This window comes from Physella acuta, unplaced genomic scaffold, assembly GCF_028476545.2.
Source record: "Physella acuta isolate Inbredline_101_S28 unplaced genomic scaffold, ASM2847654v3 ptg000820l, whole genome shotgun sequence".
NCBI lineage: Eukaryota > Metazoa > Mollusca > Gastropoda > Physidae > Physella > Physella acuta.
Genome location: NW_026732338.1, coordinates 552,880 through 567,539, shown reverse-complemented (window position 1 = coordinate 567,539; position 14,660 = coordinate 552,880). Strand labels below are relative to the sequence as shown.

At 30.6% G+C, this 14,660-nt stretch overlaps 1 protein-coding gene across 2 annotated transcripts; it reads left to right on the top strand.

Annotated features, from left to right (window-relative positions):
• The first annotated feature begins 130 nt into the window (after window positions 1-130).
• On the top strand, window positions 131-14,566 carry LOC131951666 (annexin A6). 2 transcript variants are annotated; one of them, XM_059314016.1, is made up of 27 exons: window positions 131-277; window positions 3,267-3,400; window positions 3,630-3,783; window positions 3,980-4,160; window positions 4,306-4,399; window positions 4,953-5,146; window positions 5,235-5,394; window positions 5,532-5,635; window positions 5,841-5,916; window positions 6,235-6,422; window positions 6,817-6,898; window positions 7,369-7,463; window positions 7,585-7,698; window positions 7,809-7,899; window positions 8,029-8,165; window positions 9,028-9,217; window positions 9,568-9,749; window positions 9,953-10,025; window positions 10,179-10,264; window positions 10,481-10,562; window positions 10,940-11,034; window positions 11,266-11,379; window positions 12,478-12,568; window positions 12,739-12,875; window positions 13,031-13,220; window positions 13,353-13,534; window positions 13,671-14,566. In XM_059314016.1, the coding sequence occupies exons 2-27, from the start codon at window positions 3,292-3,294 to the stop codon at window positions 13,734-13,736; spliced, it is 3,267 nt and encodes a 1,088-aa protein (XP_059169999.1). In that variant the 5' UTR covers window positions 131-277; window positions 3,267-3,291; the 3' UTR covers window positions 13,737-14,566. The 2 variants fall into 2 exon arrangements, with proteins under 2 accessions (XP_059169999.1, XP_059170000.1); XM_059314017.1 differs by having other exon boundaries at window positions 134-260.
• The last annotated feature ends 94 nt before the right edge of the window (window positions 14,567-14,660 follow it).

Sequence of the window (14,660 nt, the reverse complement as noted above, 5' to 3'; positions counted from 1 at the left end):
TCGACATTTAGAGCATTTAAAAAAAAAAGAAATATATTTTTTTATTTAGATAATTTAGATCTATATATTAATTTTAACATGTAATTTGTTCTAAGATATAGTATAAAGAAAAATAGAAAAAATATTGCTATTTATTTTAAAATCGTTTTTAAAAGTGTAAATATTTAGATCTATAACGCAAAAGAGCATTCATGGAAAAATATTTAAGATGGCTGCTTGACAACACAAACAAATAGATACGAAATAGTGAAATACCATAGGTCAGGATTGATGCTGAGTGAGTATGGATCATACACATATTCATAGAATTTATTGTATAGATTATTTAACAATACGAAGTTAACAAATTACATTAGGTAGATTAATTGTCTATTAATGATTTAATATTAATAATGCAAATTCAAAGTAGTACTGAGTACTGCTACTGTACTCAACTGTATTGTAATTATTTAATATTTATTTAGTTATATAGTTAAGTGTACAGTGTAGTGTAGAAGTAGAAGAGTAGAAGTGTAGTTGTTTTTTTTAGTAGTCATGTCAAACATATATTATTAATATTATCATTAGAATGATAGTAATGATAAGTAGTACATACAAGTAGTAGTAGGCCTAATAAAATTAAGTAAGATTAGTAAGTAGTACTAAGTAGTAGTGGTCAGTAGTAGTACTAGTAACTAGCTATAACTAGATCTAGTACTACTAGTAGGCCTAAATAAATATTAGTAAATAAATACAAATAGTGTAAGTGTAAATAACTAAATAGTAAATAGGCGTAATTAATATTTAATATTTTAGTATAGTCGGAGTATAGAGTAGGACAGGCCTACTTACTTTAATTTTAATACTTACTACTGTGTAGTGTCACTAGTCATGACTGGTGAAAGTGTACTACTTAGAGAAGATACTATGTCTACTAGTAGTCTAGTACAAAAATAAGCTATTATTAGCACAATAGCAGGAACCAAATGTTTGTTTTTTGCTCAGTACTCTGTACAAAGTTTTATTAGATCAAGGATAGGATAAATAAAAGATTAGAAAATGTCTTTAAATTCTCTCTAAAAAGTTGTAGTATAATGAAATTCTGATTACATTTTCACAATGTATACTATTGTGTGTGCTTGCCATCCCACAAGCTTAGCCCATCCTGTGTCCAAATATTGTAAGCACAAAACAAAGGTGCAGTTATTCTTTATACCCAGTGGCTAAGCTAGAGTAAGCAAGGCATATGGGCCCAAGGAAAGTAGGGGCCCTTTTCCCTCTTTAAATTTTTAAAAAACTTTTGCATTGGATTATTAATATTTGTATTATTAAAATAATTTTTAAAAGAAAACGGAAATCCAGTTTCTCAGTATTATTAATAACACTATAGGCATTGTTGCATTGTAGGGATAGCCGTTGAGAAAATTAGCCTATAAATAGACTTGAACATTGACTCTTTTGTGAGATTGGCATCCAGCACTCACAAATTAATACGCATCACTAAAAACTCTCTACCCCACTGCCACAAACCTGCACCCCCTCCCCTCTCAACTCTCTGTCTTCACCGAAATTCCATCTATCCATGATTACAATTAAGCTGAAGACAGTGTTTTCACAACAAGCTACATCAAAATTGTGTCAATGTTTTTCTAGTTTTAACCTTAATCACAATTTGTTTGTTGATCTAATTTATCTCTAATCAATATGCCGCTACTTAAAGATTTATGTTTGTCTGTCTCCTTTGTCCTTTACGCATTAATACAAAAATGTTCCAATCGTCAAGAAACATTGGGAAGTCATTTAGAATAATTCAGACAAACCTCTACTGACCGGGAAAATTTCCTACCACAACCCCACACATGAGGAGCAGTGCCTCTCCTGAGTCTCCTCTTGAAGAGAAGCCAGAAAGAAACTTGTTCTACTGCAAAGTTTTCTGCCATTATATTTTTTTTTATTTCATTCGGAGAGCTGCCCGTTGACAATAAGGCAGTTCGGTTTGCCAACCAGAGTTTCCCAGCAACTTTCTTAGCACCTGGGGTCAGTTAGTTGGGTGTCCTGCACAAGGGGTCAGGGTCACTGCTTAATCAAAGGTCAAACTGCACATGTGCATCAGCCGGCGCCCCGGGCTCCCCCTGTTAGCACTACGGCACATACACTTGTGTCACGCCTAAATTGTGAGGCCCCCGACTCGTGAAGCTACTGTGTTAGGTTACTTAAAGGTTACAGGCTAACAGTTAGTTTGTTTTTTCATAAAAGTAATATAAAATCAAAGGTATTTTATGTTACGGGGTACAACATAATAATACCGTATAAATACACAATTAGGACATATAAAATACACAATTTACAGATTAATATAGGGGCCCAATAATAATTTTTGCATAGGGGCCCGAAAATCCTAGATACGCCACTGTTTATGCCCCATGGGTCTAATAATGATCAGATGTGTAAAGCACCACACAATTAATCTTAATTCTTTAGGTACTTGAAATATTGCACTACTCATACAAAACCTTTGTCTCTCATTATAAGTAATTGTATTTTTCTCACATTACTTGTTCCAATATACTTAAAATGTATAAACTAGTGTTTCTGCTGTGCATACAAGGCTATTGTCAATAAGTAAGCCATTTCAAATAACTGAAGGCCATTTCAAATAACTGAAGGCCATTTTAAATAACTGAAGGCCATTTTAAATAACTGAAGGCCATTTTAAATAACTGAAGCCTTCTTAATAAAAATAGAAAATGGAGAAACTCTTCTGTCACTGTTTCTATTAACTGTCCCCTCTTATGATAATATACATCATTGGGACTGCATAGTCTAGCAATCATTCCCTGTGTGAACAGTCCCTCATGTCCAAACCAGGTGGTGCAATGCTATAGTAATATGGGTGACATCAATTCTTAACCCTGTTCTTGTCTGCCTGGACAGTGAACAAAAGCTTGAGCTGGTAATGACCATCTACCAGAGAGAGATAACAGACATCACCTAGAACAGGGCAACTAGAATGAGAATGTCTGTAGTAATCTTAAGTTCAACGGAATGCATAAAATGTTCTTGCACTAACTATTAAGGAGCAGGAAAATTGAAGCTTACTTCTTGATATGTCTTTTTTCCAGCTCTCAAATTATTGTATTAATGTTTGTATTGCACGCAAGCAAGAATTTATCTTTGGAAAGAAATCTAACATACTCTTCAATAACAATACACCTATAAGTAATAATAAATATAGATATTTTTTTCTTTAAAGATTTTCTAAATCTTTTACTTTAATTTTATTACAGTTTTAGTTGTGGATAGGCCATAAAAATGCCTAGTGCAGGTGCACTACCTGCTCCATTTATAACTCCAATCCATAAGGATTGTCAATTACCAGGAAATAAAATTGATGTTTCTACACTTATTGAATTAAGTTCAGGTAAGTTATTTATATCTGTTATCTTTACAGAAAAAGATATATTACCACTAAAATAAATAATTTTAAAAAATACGTCTGATATATAGAATTTTATTTATTGTATTATTTCCTTTTAGCTTTTTCTAAAACAAATAATTTTTTTAACCATATTAAATTTAAATTCATAATCATGGCAGATAGAAAAAGAAAATAAATGTTTCTAAGTGTTTTTTTTTTTTGTTTATTACAGAAACTCCCAATACTAAAATCTACTTCACAACTGACGGTAGTAAACCTCTTCCTTTTAAAAAAAAAATTGGAGGGAAGGAAAGAACATTCAAATATTTTGCCCCTTTTAGTTTAAAACCTGGAAAAAGAACAATAAAAGCTGTGGCTGTTTCTAGGTAAGTTATAAACAGAGTTTTCCTTCAACAAACAAACGCTTTGTGAATTAAAGAAATAAAAAAAGTAATGAAAAAAAAATAATTTTTAGTAGTTGTTGTAGCAATTTCATTATGCCCAAACAGTTTGGGTTTTAACTTATTTTTAATCCTAGTTTTCAGCTAATTAATAAATGTAATTATGTTAATATTTTTTTAGGGATGGACTTTTGGAAAGTGCAGTTGTATCTAAAGACTTAACTGTTGTAGATGCAATAAATTCATCAATGCAGGATGGTTATGATAGTAGTGCAAGTGGAATGACATTGCAATCTTTTTTTGATGATAATTCTGATGCAGATTTTAACTTAAAACCTGGAAAAGTCAATGGTTTTCGCTCTGTGAGTAGCTTCATTTTCTCATTTGTTATAATAAAATGTATTTTAAAGCCCTAAACATTGACATCAAACAAGATTTATTTTCTGAAATGTTTACAGATAATTATTAAACACCAAGCAGTTAATCTTTGATGATTTTATTTTTTAGAAAAAGTCTCCAAAAAAATCAAGGTCAACTTTACCAAAAGAAGCTTGGAGTGGTACTTATTATCAAGATCCCTCAGCAACTGGTGCATCAGAGAGTAAGTTTTTACTTGAAATTTGTTTAATGATTTATCAGTGTTTTAAAATGTTTAAAATAATACATTGCTTTTTATTGAAATAAAAGATATAATTTCAAAGCTGGCTATACATGGGGTAGATAAAGTGAAGTTCATCTGTTACTGTGATCTCAGCATATAAAGGAATAGTGTGGTCAGTACTATACCCAGCATCCTTTACTTTATCTCATGTAAGTCAGGTACTTATTAGAGCTGGGTGGACTCAATGATACCTCAGGATGCAAGACCAGTATGTGAACTTGAAACTTTTGAGTTAGCTACCATCCGACCATGCTACTTCTCCATTGTAATTTTTATGTTAAAAATAATTTTTACAATGTTAGTTTCAGATATCTAATTAAAAATATTCTATTAAAATTATATTTTTCTCTCTTCTTATTACCAAAAAAAACATGTAATTTGTAATATAAATTTGTTGTTTGAAAATTCAAAGCAAATTATATAAAAGCTTTGAGAAAATGTACATTTATATTTATAAAGTAACATTTGTTAAAATTTGCTGTATTCCTTCTAGATCAATACCCGCCTATTCCTGATGGACCATTCAATCCAACAAATTATTCAGGAACTCAAATCAATGTATGGGGAGCGCCACCTGGGTCTTGGCCAGGCATGCATGCTAACAATGGAATGATCACCTTTGGTAATGGCCCACCAGCTCCACCTTATCCTGTACAGTATGGGTTTTTAACAGAGAATATGATACATGTGAGTATCTCATGCCTCAATATCAGTTCACATCAGACTGCTGGTAAACCATTTATTGGTAGATTAATCTCTTACATTTTTAAATTAGGGACTCAAGAAAAAAGAGGAACCAAAAAAACCAGATGGTTTGACCCTGGGAGATATAAGAAAACTGATGGAAGAAGCTAAACCAAAAACACCACCACCTGCTATTGAGTACAAAACAGTTTGGAAGGATCCTCCCTTAAATGCTGTTAGCCCAGGGAATGGTATAACATTTTTCATATTTGTTTTATGTTCTTTTGTAAAAAGAATATTTTTGATAAAAGCAAAAAAAAACAACTTAAAATGATTGTTGTACTTTTTAAGTAGAAACATTTATTCAAGGTGTAATTATTTATTCCAGACGATTTTCAAGGCAATATTCTTCACATATATGCTCATATGCTAGACATGGCTAAAAATAAAGTAAACTTCAAGAAGAATATTGGAGAATTTAAAATGGGAAAGGTTGTCCAAATTTTAATTTTATTTATTTAAGTGTTAGTTAAAACAGCTTTTTCTATTCTAGCCCTTTAAAAAAATTGATTAAATTTTTTTTTTTAAATTGACATAATTGTGTTGACTGCTAAATAAATATAGATAATTAGGTATCTTCTATGTGTTAAGAATTGTGTTTTAAGTAATAATTTCAATATCATTTATCTTGTTATAGATTTTGGAGGCCAAGGTAGAAGATGAAGGCGATGGGTACAAACTTAATATTGTTTTTGAAAAGCCAGGAACACAAAGTAATTAAATAATATACTATTTAATTCTGAATAATGAATTATTATTCATTTTGAAAATTAAAATTTAGTTTTGTAGTACAATGGCCATTAGATTTTTTTTTCTACTAAATTTATGACTAAATAGATTATGTGCTTTAATTTTATTATTTTTATTGTACTGTTACTTGAAAGCTCAGCAGCCACAGCTGAATATGATACTTTTGAAAAAAAAATCTCATTATTTTTACTAATACATTTTTAATAATGATTAAAAATGAGAAGATACATAGCTGTTAAAATGTTTATCAGATTCAACATTTGAGCATTATTTTTTGCTAGGAGGGTTAAACAAAAAATCAGCCAAACCTCCTGTTGTCAAAAAAACACTGCCCAAAGAAGTTAAAGCAGCCACTCCACCCCCATCTCCACCTAAACCTGTAGAGCCACCAAAACCTAAGGATGTACCTAAACCTAAACCAGAGAAAAAAGCTGATCCTTACTATGAAAAAGAAATTGAAAATCTGCCAGTAAGTGTTTCATTAGTATATTACTGCACTAAGTTCACTAGTAACAAAATATTTTTGTTTTGAAAAATAAATATAGATGTTATATAGATGAAGACAACCAACATACAGTTAAAAAGCAGAGGTTTCATTCAATAAACACAATTAATGATAATTAAGTCTGTCAGAATACATTTTAAAATGAACTTAAAAATAGCAAAATTTCTGAAAACTGATCATGAATTTTAATCCATCAAGACTGGAAATCACTGTGTATTCAGTGGTAATTAATTTAAAACAAGAAGCTGCTCAATGGTATATTTTGTACTTCCTTTTTTCAAATAGGCCCACTTGAAATTTTTTCCTTGAGGTTTATGTTTAAAAAATAACAGACAGTTATGTAATTTTCTTTTGACAGTGTGAGGGCACACTAAAGCCTTATGAACCATTTAAAGCTGAAGCAGATGCTGAAACATTGAGAAATGCAATGAAAGGATTAGGTTGGATTTTAAATTACTCTACTGATTATAAATATAGAATAGGCTTGCAGTTTTCTATCTAAGGAGGAATCACATTGTTTAAAAATAATTTTCATTAATAATTCAAATATTATTTTGAGTTCTGTATTTTTATATTTACAAGATTTCAATATTTCCTATTAGATACGTATAAAACATTATTTATATTTATATTAGCATTTGAAAAGTTATATAATAATCATTAGAAAAGCTTAATGTCATTATTGATGAGTTCATACCAGATGTTTTACATATCTAAAGTACAGTATTCAACCAGAAAGTATGGTTACTTATACCTTGCTTCCTACCATTATATTTTAACAATAAACAGATTTCATTTTAAAAAGTTAATTTCAGTTAAGCAATGGCAAAATAAGCCATTGTTTTTTTTAGATTATACAACTAAAATCCATTTCAGTTGTTCTTTAGTCTTCTCTGTACTTTTGTTTCAGGCACAGATGAAAATGCCCTAATTAATATTTTGGCCTACAGGGCAAACCCCCAGAGAGCAGAAATAGTTGCAGCATATAAAACTCTTTTTGGCAAGGTTAGTTTTAATTATACCTATTCATTTTATGTAGTTAAATATGGATTATATATGTAGTTTAATAAACATTGTGTAACCAACATAATTAAGGATTCAACTCAGTACTTTACTCAACACTCAGGACTTAGTTGAAGATATCAAAAGTGAAACAAGTGGCAACTTCTGTGAGGCCTTGAAAGGACTACTCCTGAAACCAGCGGAGTTTGATGCACTAATGCTTAGAAATGCAATGAAGGTCAATTTCATGTTTGTTTTTTTTTGCTTTTGCAATTTTTAAAATGTATTTTAAAATCATAAGCAAGCTTACAGAGTTTGTAATTTATTTGGGACTTCATTATTCAATAGGGCTTGGGAACGGATGAAGATGTTTTAATTGAGATATTATGTACACGTTCAAATGTACAAATTCAAGAAATTAAAAAAGTATACAAAGAAAGTAAGTATAAATTTTGATTCAATCAGACTCATTCATAACCCTGTCCAAACAGACTAACAGATCCTGGTCACATTTGTGTTCTTTGATTTTAAGAAATCCTATAAATGTTTATATTTTTCTCCATTTTAGAATTCAACAAAGATCTTGAAAAGGACATAATAGTGGACACTTCAGGACATTTTAAGAAACTACTCGTGTCGCTGATCCAAGGAAATAGGTCAGACAGTAATGAAGTTGACAGAAACATGGCACATGCAGATGCCAAGGTTACATTTATTATATTTATATTCATCTTTAAAAATCAAGTAGATATTTTTTTAAATGAAAATACATGACTGAATTATGAGATGAAATCAAATAGCTGTATGCAACTATAAAGCACAATTTATGGGACTGTCAGTTCAGTTCAAACAGTTTTATTTATAATTTAACTATAATGTATCAAATTGATATAAAAAGTAAAGTTCCCTTTTCAAACCTGGCGGTCTATAGGGCAAGTGAAGTAGAGTTCACTTGTTTCTGTGACCTCGGCATATGAAGAGATAGTTTGGTCAGCACTATACCCAGCCGCCTTTACTTTCCCTAACATGAGTTAGGTATCCATCAGAGTTGGGTGGACTCTGGGACAATCTGCTGACTTGAACCCGGATTCGATCTTACCGGTTAGCAGTCCAGCTTTGGTTACTTATCTGATGCCAAAGTACCTAATTGATTTTGTTTTGAAAATTTTTAACTTACATTTAAAAACATTATCAAATATTTTTAATATTATTTAAAAATTATTTTATTTTGAAAAAAACCATAGATCTAAATGACAGTGTCTTTGATTATCTAATAACTTTTTATAAAGGATGAGTAACAACTGTGTAGATTTTATTGTCAGAGCTTAGAGACTCAAGTGTAGTTAGATGCTGTCATTTATAGATGATATAGATAAATAATGTTAGTAGATGCTCTTGTTTTGATGCTTACATTTATGTGTTCTTGGATAAAAATCCTCCACCAATTATTGTAGAAAGCTTACGTTTTAAAGAGTTGATAGTTTGAGTTCAGGGACATTAATTTTGGATACTTTATTGAGTTCTCATTTTATATCAATGCAAGTATTTTATTATCATCTGTACATAGGCACTTTTCCAAGCTGGAGAACAAAAATGGGGGACAGATGAATCCCAGTTCAATAAAATTTTGGTGTCACGCAGTTTTCCACAAATACGTGCTACCCTTGAAGAATATTCAAAAATATCAAAGAAAGATATGGAGGAAGTATTGAAAAGTGAATTCTCTGGTGATGTGCTCAGTGGCATGAAATCAATTGGTAAGATTAACATATATATTTTTTAAATGTGTGCAATAGATCTTTTTCTATTGTTGATAACATAAATTAAATTTGTATGCTTAAAAATGTTAATATAAATTTTTTGTTAACACTTTAAAAGTAAACCTAGAATTACATTTTTAGAAATACACTTAAAATGTTTATTAAAATCAATTTATCAAAACATTTGAATACAGTGGCAGCTCGTTTAAAAGCATTCATGGGTTTTATCAAAATAATTTAAAAACACTAGTGAATAGATTTACAAATGTATTAAGTTAAAAATTAAATTGAGGATTGTATTGTATCAATTCACTTTAAATTTAATATAAATAACATTTTTGTTTCAGTTAGGTGTGTGAAAAACAGATTTCAACATTTTGCTAGACAACTCCAGAAGACAGTGTCAGGACTTGGGACTGATGATAGCAGCCTTATTCGAATTATTATCAGTCGCTGTGAGATAGATTTGGTGCAGATTAAAGATGAATTTAAAAAACTTACAGGAAAAACCTTGGAACAGTTTATAGCAGTATGGTTTTAAAATATAGAAATCTCATAATTTGTTTCTGAATTTTAAATTTTTTTTTTAAAAATAAACTTTGTTTTTTATGTAGTGTGAAACAATAACTTAAAAATTGTTGAAAAATAAATTATCAGGAGACTATAGCATACATGTTATTTATAAGTTTTAATGTGTAAAATTAAATCATTTTTTAAAAATATATATTTTAGGATGATATCTCAGGAGACTATCAACGACTGATGCTAGCATTAGCTACTGGTGGACCACCCCCTAAACCTACATGTAATTTTATTTTATCTAATTTTTTCCTAATGTTATTATAACAAGAAAAACTTTGACTCTGCATAAATATGTTTGTTTTTGTTGTTTTCTTAAATTTGAAAACATTACTATTGCTTCAGAAAAAAATAATTTTATCTATACTTTCCACTTCAGCTGGAAAAGCCTTTGTAGAATCTGTAAAATACAAGACAGACGAGCAGCTAGATGAAGAGGTCAAGTTAGAGAATGAACCCAAGAAGGTAAATAATTGTCACTTATTCAGTGCAAATAAAAGTCTGTTGTTGTTTTTAAACAAGGTCTGTTGATGCATCTCAAATTCATTAGTCAAGCCTGATTGCATCTCAAAGTATTGGTAATGAAAAGAATGATCAGTAAAGCTCCATTCTGTGGGAAAGAGCGGTTGTATTGCAACCTCAACTAAAACAATTTTAAAAAATAATGCAATAATTTTACAGGAGGATCCCACACTTTTGCCATATCAGGCTTTTAATCCAGAGCAGGACTGTGCTGTACTGCAAAAAGCAATGAAAGGTTTTGGTAAGTAATTATGTTCATCATACTATAGTTGTAGACAAATTTGAAAAGTGAAACAGATTAAGAAACTCATTTGACTTTAAATAAGGCAGATTAAAAAGTAGGGTTCACCTTCTTCTATTTCTATGACCTCAGCATTTAAAGGGATCATGTGCTCAGTTCTATGCCCAGCTGCCTTTACTTTCCACAATTAGAGTCAGGTAACCATTAGAGCTGGGTGAACTCAAGGAAATTCTACAGACTCAAGTATTCTGAAAATTCAAATAAGCAATAATGTATTTTCACAGTAATGCTTAATTTGTTCAAACATAGTCTATTTTTTGAGTGAATAACTTGTTATAACTGCTTTATAAACGCCAATTTAATTGTAATGCTTATAGGTACAGATGAAAAGGCTATCATAAGTGTATTAGGATACCGGTCAATGGATCAAAGACAAAAAATTGCCCTTACTTACAAGACACAGTTTGGAAAGGTACACTATATCCATAATTAATATCTGTCTTTTTGTATAAATAATGTTATGTTCATTATGGCTAAATTTTGTATTTGACTAAAGCAAAACAATTATGTTAAAGTTTTTAGTGTTTGGATAGAGCATGATATTTTCTCATGAAATAAATACTGAACTAAATAAAAAAACATTTTAATTTTCAAATTCTCCATATGCCTATGATCTATTAAATGTCAACTCACGTGCCTGCAGGATCTAGGAGCTGAACTTTCAAGTGAACTTAGTGGAAATTTTAAAACACTTTGCATAGACATGCTACTAGGTCAAGCTGACTTTGATGCCAAACAGTTGAATAAAGCCATAAAGGTAACTAAAAATTCTGCACTTCATTTATATTAAATATATGTATCTTTTGTACAACAACAGATGTAAACAAAGTGTTTTCTTGGCATCCATTTTGAGATCTCCCTCCATGAAAACCGCCCACTGCCTGTGTGCTAACTGATAAGTGCTGGAAAAAAGGAATAAATATAATAAATAATAATAAATAAATAATAAATAACACACATCATCATTATGATTCAGCTTGGTTATTTGTAAGTTTGGTTAGGTATTAGAGTTGTTTCCCTTTGTTTATTAATCCAATTTAAATGAGTCTTTTTTCATTAACTAGTCTAAGCTTACAAAAGCATGTCATTAGAATTTGTCAACATGGGGGGAGGTGGAAAAAAGTTACATACCTTTTAAAACCTATAAAAGGTTAGTAGGCTACACATTAATAATGGGGGCCCATAGCTGATTGCATCATTGCCATCAGGGGGGGACTGACCCAATTGTCTGCTGGGAAAAATTTCCCAGGTCTTTTGGACACAGCCAGTTCACCCCTGATTGCCATTGTCTACCAAGTAGATTTTTAAAATAAAGATTACTTGTTGAATTGAGTTATATTTATATTATATACTACTTGTTGTGAGTGGTGGTGATGGGGACGTATACCAACAACATTGATTACATACGAAGACAAAGGCCACTTGTATAAATACATATATCTTTTATTTGGACAGTGGCACACGAGCACACAACATGTTGCTTGAGTCAGTCGTCCCCGGGCTTCCAATCCCCTGTCTTATATAGTCTATCCTGGCCAAGGTCAACCTAAGGTGTCAGCCTCGGGTCAGCATCTTGGGGCTGCACACCATGGCCATCGTTGAGCGCTATTAACGGTCTGTCATTTGATAGTCGTGTGTAGCACCTGTCCAGGTCATATTGACCTGTGGGGATCTCCCGCTGCTCCGTCCTGGTCTGTTATTTGATAACTGTGGTACAGTCCGGGTCACAACACTACCCCTGCCTACAATTCACTACCTTTATTCAGATAAATAACATACATAATATAACAATACCATAAGCTGTATAAACAATCACTTTTAAAGCCCTTGTATTAATTTGTTTTAAACTCTCAAGGGTCTTGGAACTGATGAAAATGCACTTGTTGAGATCATATGTACACGTACCAATGCCCAGCTGAATAACATCAAAACCTCATACAAAACAAGTAAGCTATATTATTATTAACTAGTGTGAGCTTTGTACAAACACATTTTCTTTGAAAAAAGACACATAGCACTATGATCTAATATATATATTTGACTTGAGTGAAGTTTAAATAAAATATTAGTTATATCAACACATTAATAAACTAAAACTTGTTGATTTCATGTTCAGTGTTTAACAAAGAGTTAGAAAAGGATATAGCAGGGGATACATCTGGCCATTTCAAGAGATTACTTGTAGGGTGTCTGCAGGCAAATAGACCTGAGGGAACAGAGTTCAATCGTGTTATGGCTAAACAGGATGCTCAGGTGCTTTATCAAATATTTTAATTATCTTTGGGCAGTTTTAAAAAATAGTCTCTATTTTTTTTTCTTAGTTTGTTCTCATGATATTTAAAACATAGCTGCTCTATTTTAATTTCTATAAAATAATTGCTTTCTAAATTGAAGTTTTATGTTAATAGGCTTTGTTGGACGCTGGTGAGAAGAAATGGGGAACTGATGAATCTCGTTTCCATACAATTCTTGTATCTCGAAGTTATGCACAACTGAGAGCTACCTTCCAAGAGTATGCAAAATTAGCCAACAAAGATATAGAAGATAGTATCAAATCAGAAATGAGTGGGGACATAAAGGAAGGCATGTTAGCAATAGGTTAGTCTAACTTGTTGATATTATGTTGATTTTTTAAAATAATTTTTGTAAAATCTGCATTAATATTTATCAATTCCTTTAACCTCAGGAGCATTTGCTTGATTTCTAAGGGTACAAATATTTTTTTTTCAGTTCGAGTGATCAGAAATAAATCTGCATACTTTGCTTCGGAACTGCATCGTTCTATGAAAGGTTTGGGAACAGATGACAATACATTAGTTCGTATTGTTGCTTCTCGGTGTGAAGTTGACATGGTACAAATAAAAGAAGAATTCCAGAAAGCTTATAAGCAGACCCTTGGAATGTTCATTAAAGTGAGAATGTTTGCATTATTCAACAATCATATTATCAACATTAACATTGCTGTAACTATTATTAATCTGATGTCAAACTTAGGATATATTGGACAATTTTGTTGTTAATACTGTGCATTCTCTTGTCTATTTTTAGGATGATACATCCGGTGATTATCGTACAATGCTGTTAACTCTAATTGGAGAACCACCTGCCAAATAATTTTAATTTTACAATCAAAACTTAGTACATAAAGCCAGTAATCATTGTAACCATTAAATACATTTTTAAAATATATTTAAATTTAAGTAAAATAATGTTTTATTGGTACTTTCTATTGTTTAAATTCTGTGATAAATATTGTTACATAATAATATCGGCTATTATTTACATAACTCCAGCTGTCTCACATTGTCCCCCATACTTTCATGTTTTTTAAGATATATCTATGAGAAGTAAACAAAGGTTATTGAGTTAGTTTACTATTTTAATCAATAACATGCTAAAATGTTAACCATTAGCCATAATAAAACCTGCAGAATGATTATTGAACAAGCCCATGAGTCTTTACTAATTTTTTTTAGTTGTCAGCAGCCTAGTAAAATAAATTCTTAAAATTAGAATCAGAAATTTTGATTTTTTTGTTAATCATGTATGGATATAAATAATTAAGATCTTTTACCTTTAACTGTAATAAACAATGTATTAGCTTCTTTAACTTTCTCTTTAAAAACTTCAAAAAATTATTTGTCTTATAAACATTATAAGTTATATTTTACTTTTTTTTTAATGATAGCCAACATATTCTTATTATCTTATAATTAATTATAGATTTATATGTAATACTAGGGTTTGGGAAACATTACACCAATAAACTCCTCTGAATGATTCATTTTTCATATAAATGTACTAGCTTTAATGTTTTATATTTTTAAAATTGTAAATATAGAATTTTTTTTGATGTCTATTTTCAATTTGGTAATTACTGTAATTTTTTATATAACTGTATTACAAAATAATAGGAACTTTTTTGCAATGATAAGTTGTCTTCTTTAATATAAAGGATTCTGTCTTTACATTTCAAAATAAATTTTCTAAAAATATATATTTGTTTCATGCATTTTATCCTGTTTTCTGTCTATAAAT

Bases quoted from the DNA above. Each gene is read 5' to 3' on its own strand.
- LOC131951666 (XM_059314016.1), top strand. From the start codon at position 3,292: ATGCCTAGTGCAGGTGCACTACCTGCTCCATTTATAACTCCAATCCAT. The intron at 3,784-3,979 runs GTAAGTTATAAA...ATATTTTTTTAG, and splicing joins AAAGCTGTGGCTGTTTCTAG to GGATGGACTTTTGGAAAGTG. The intron at 9,750-9,952 runs GTATGGTTTTAA...TATATATTTTAG, and splicing joins CCTTGGAACAGTTTATAGCA to GATGATATCTCAGGAGACTA.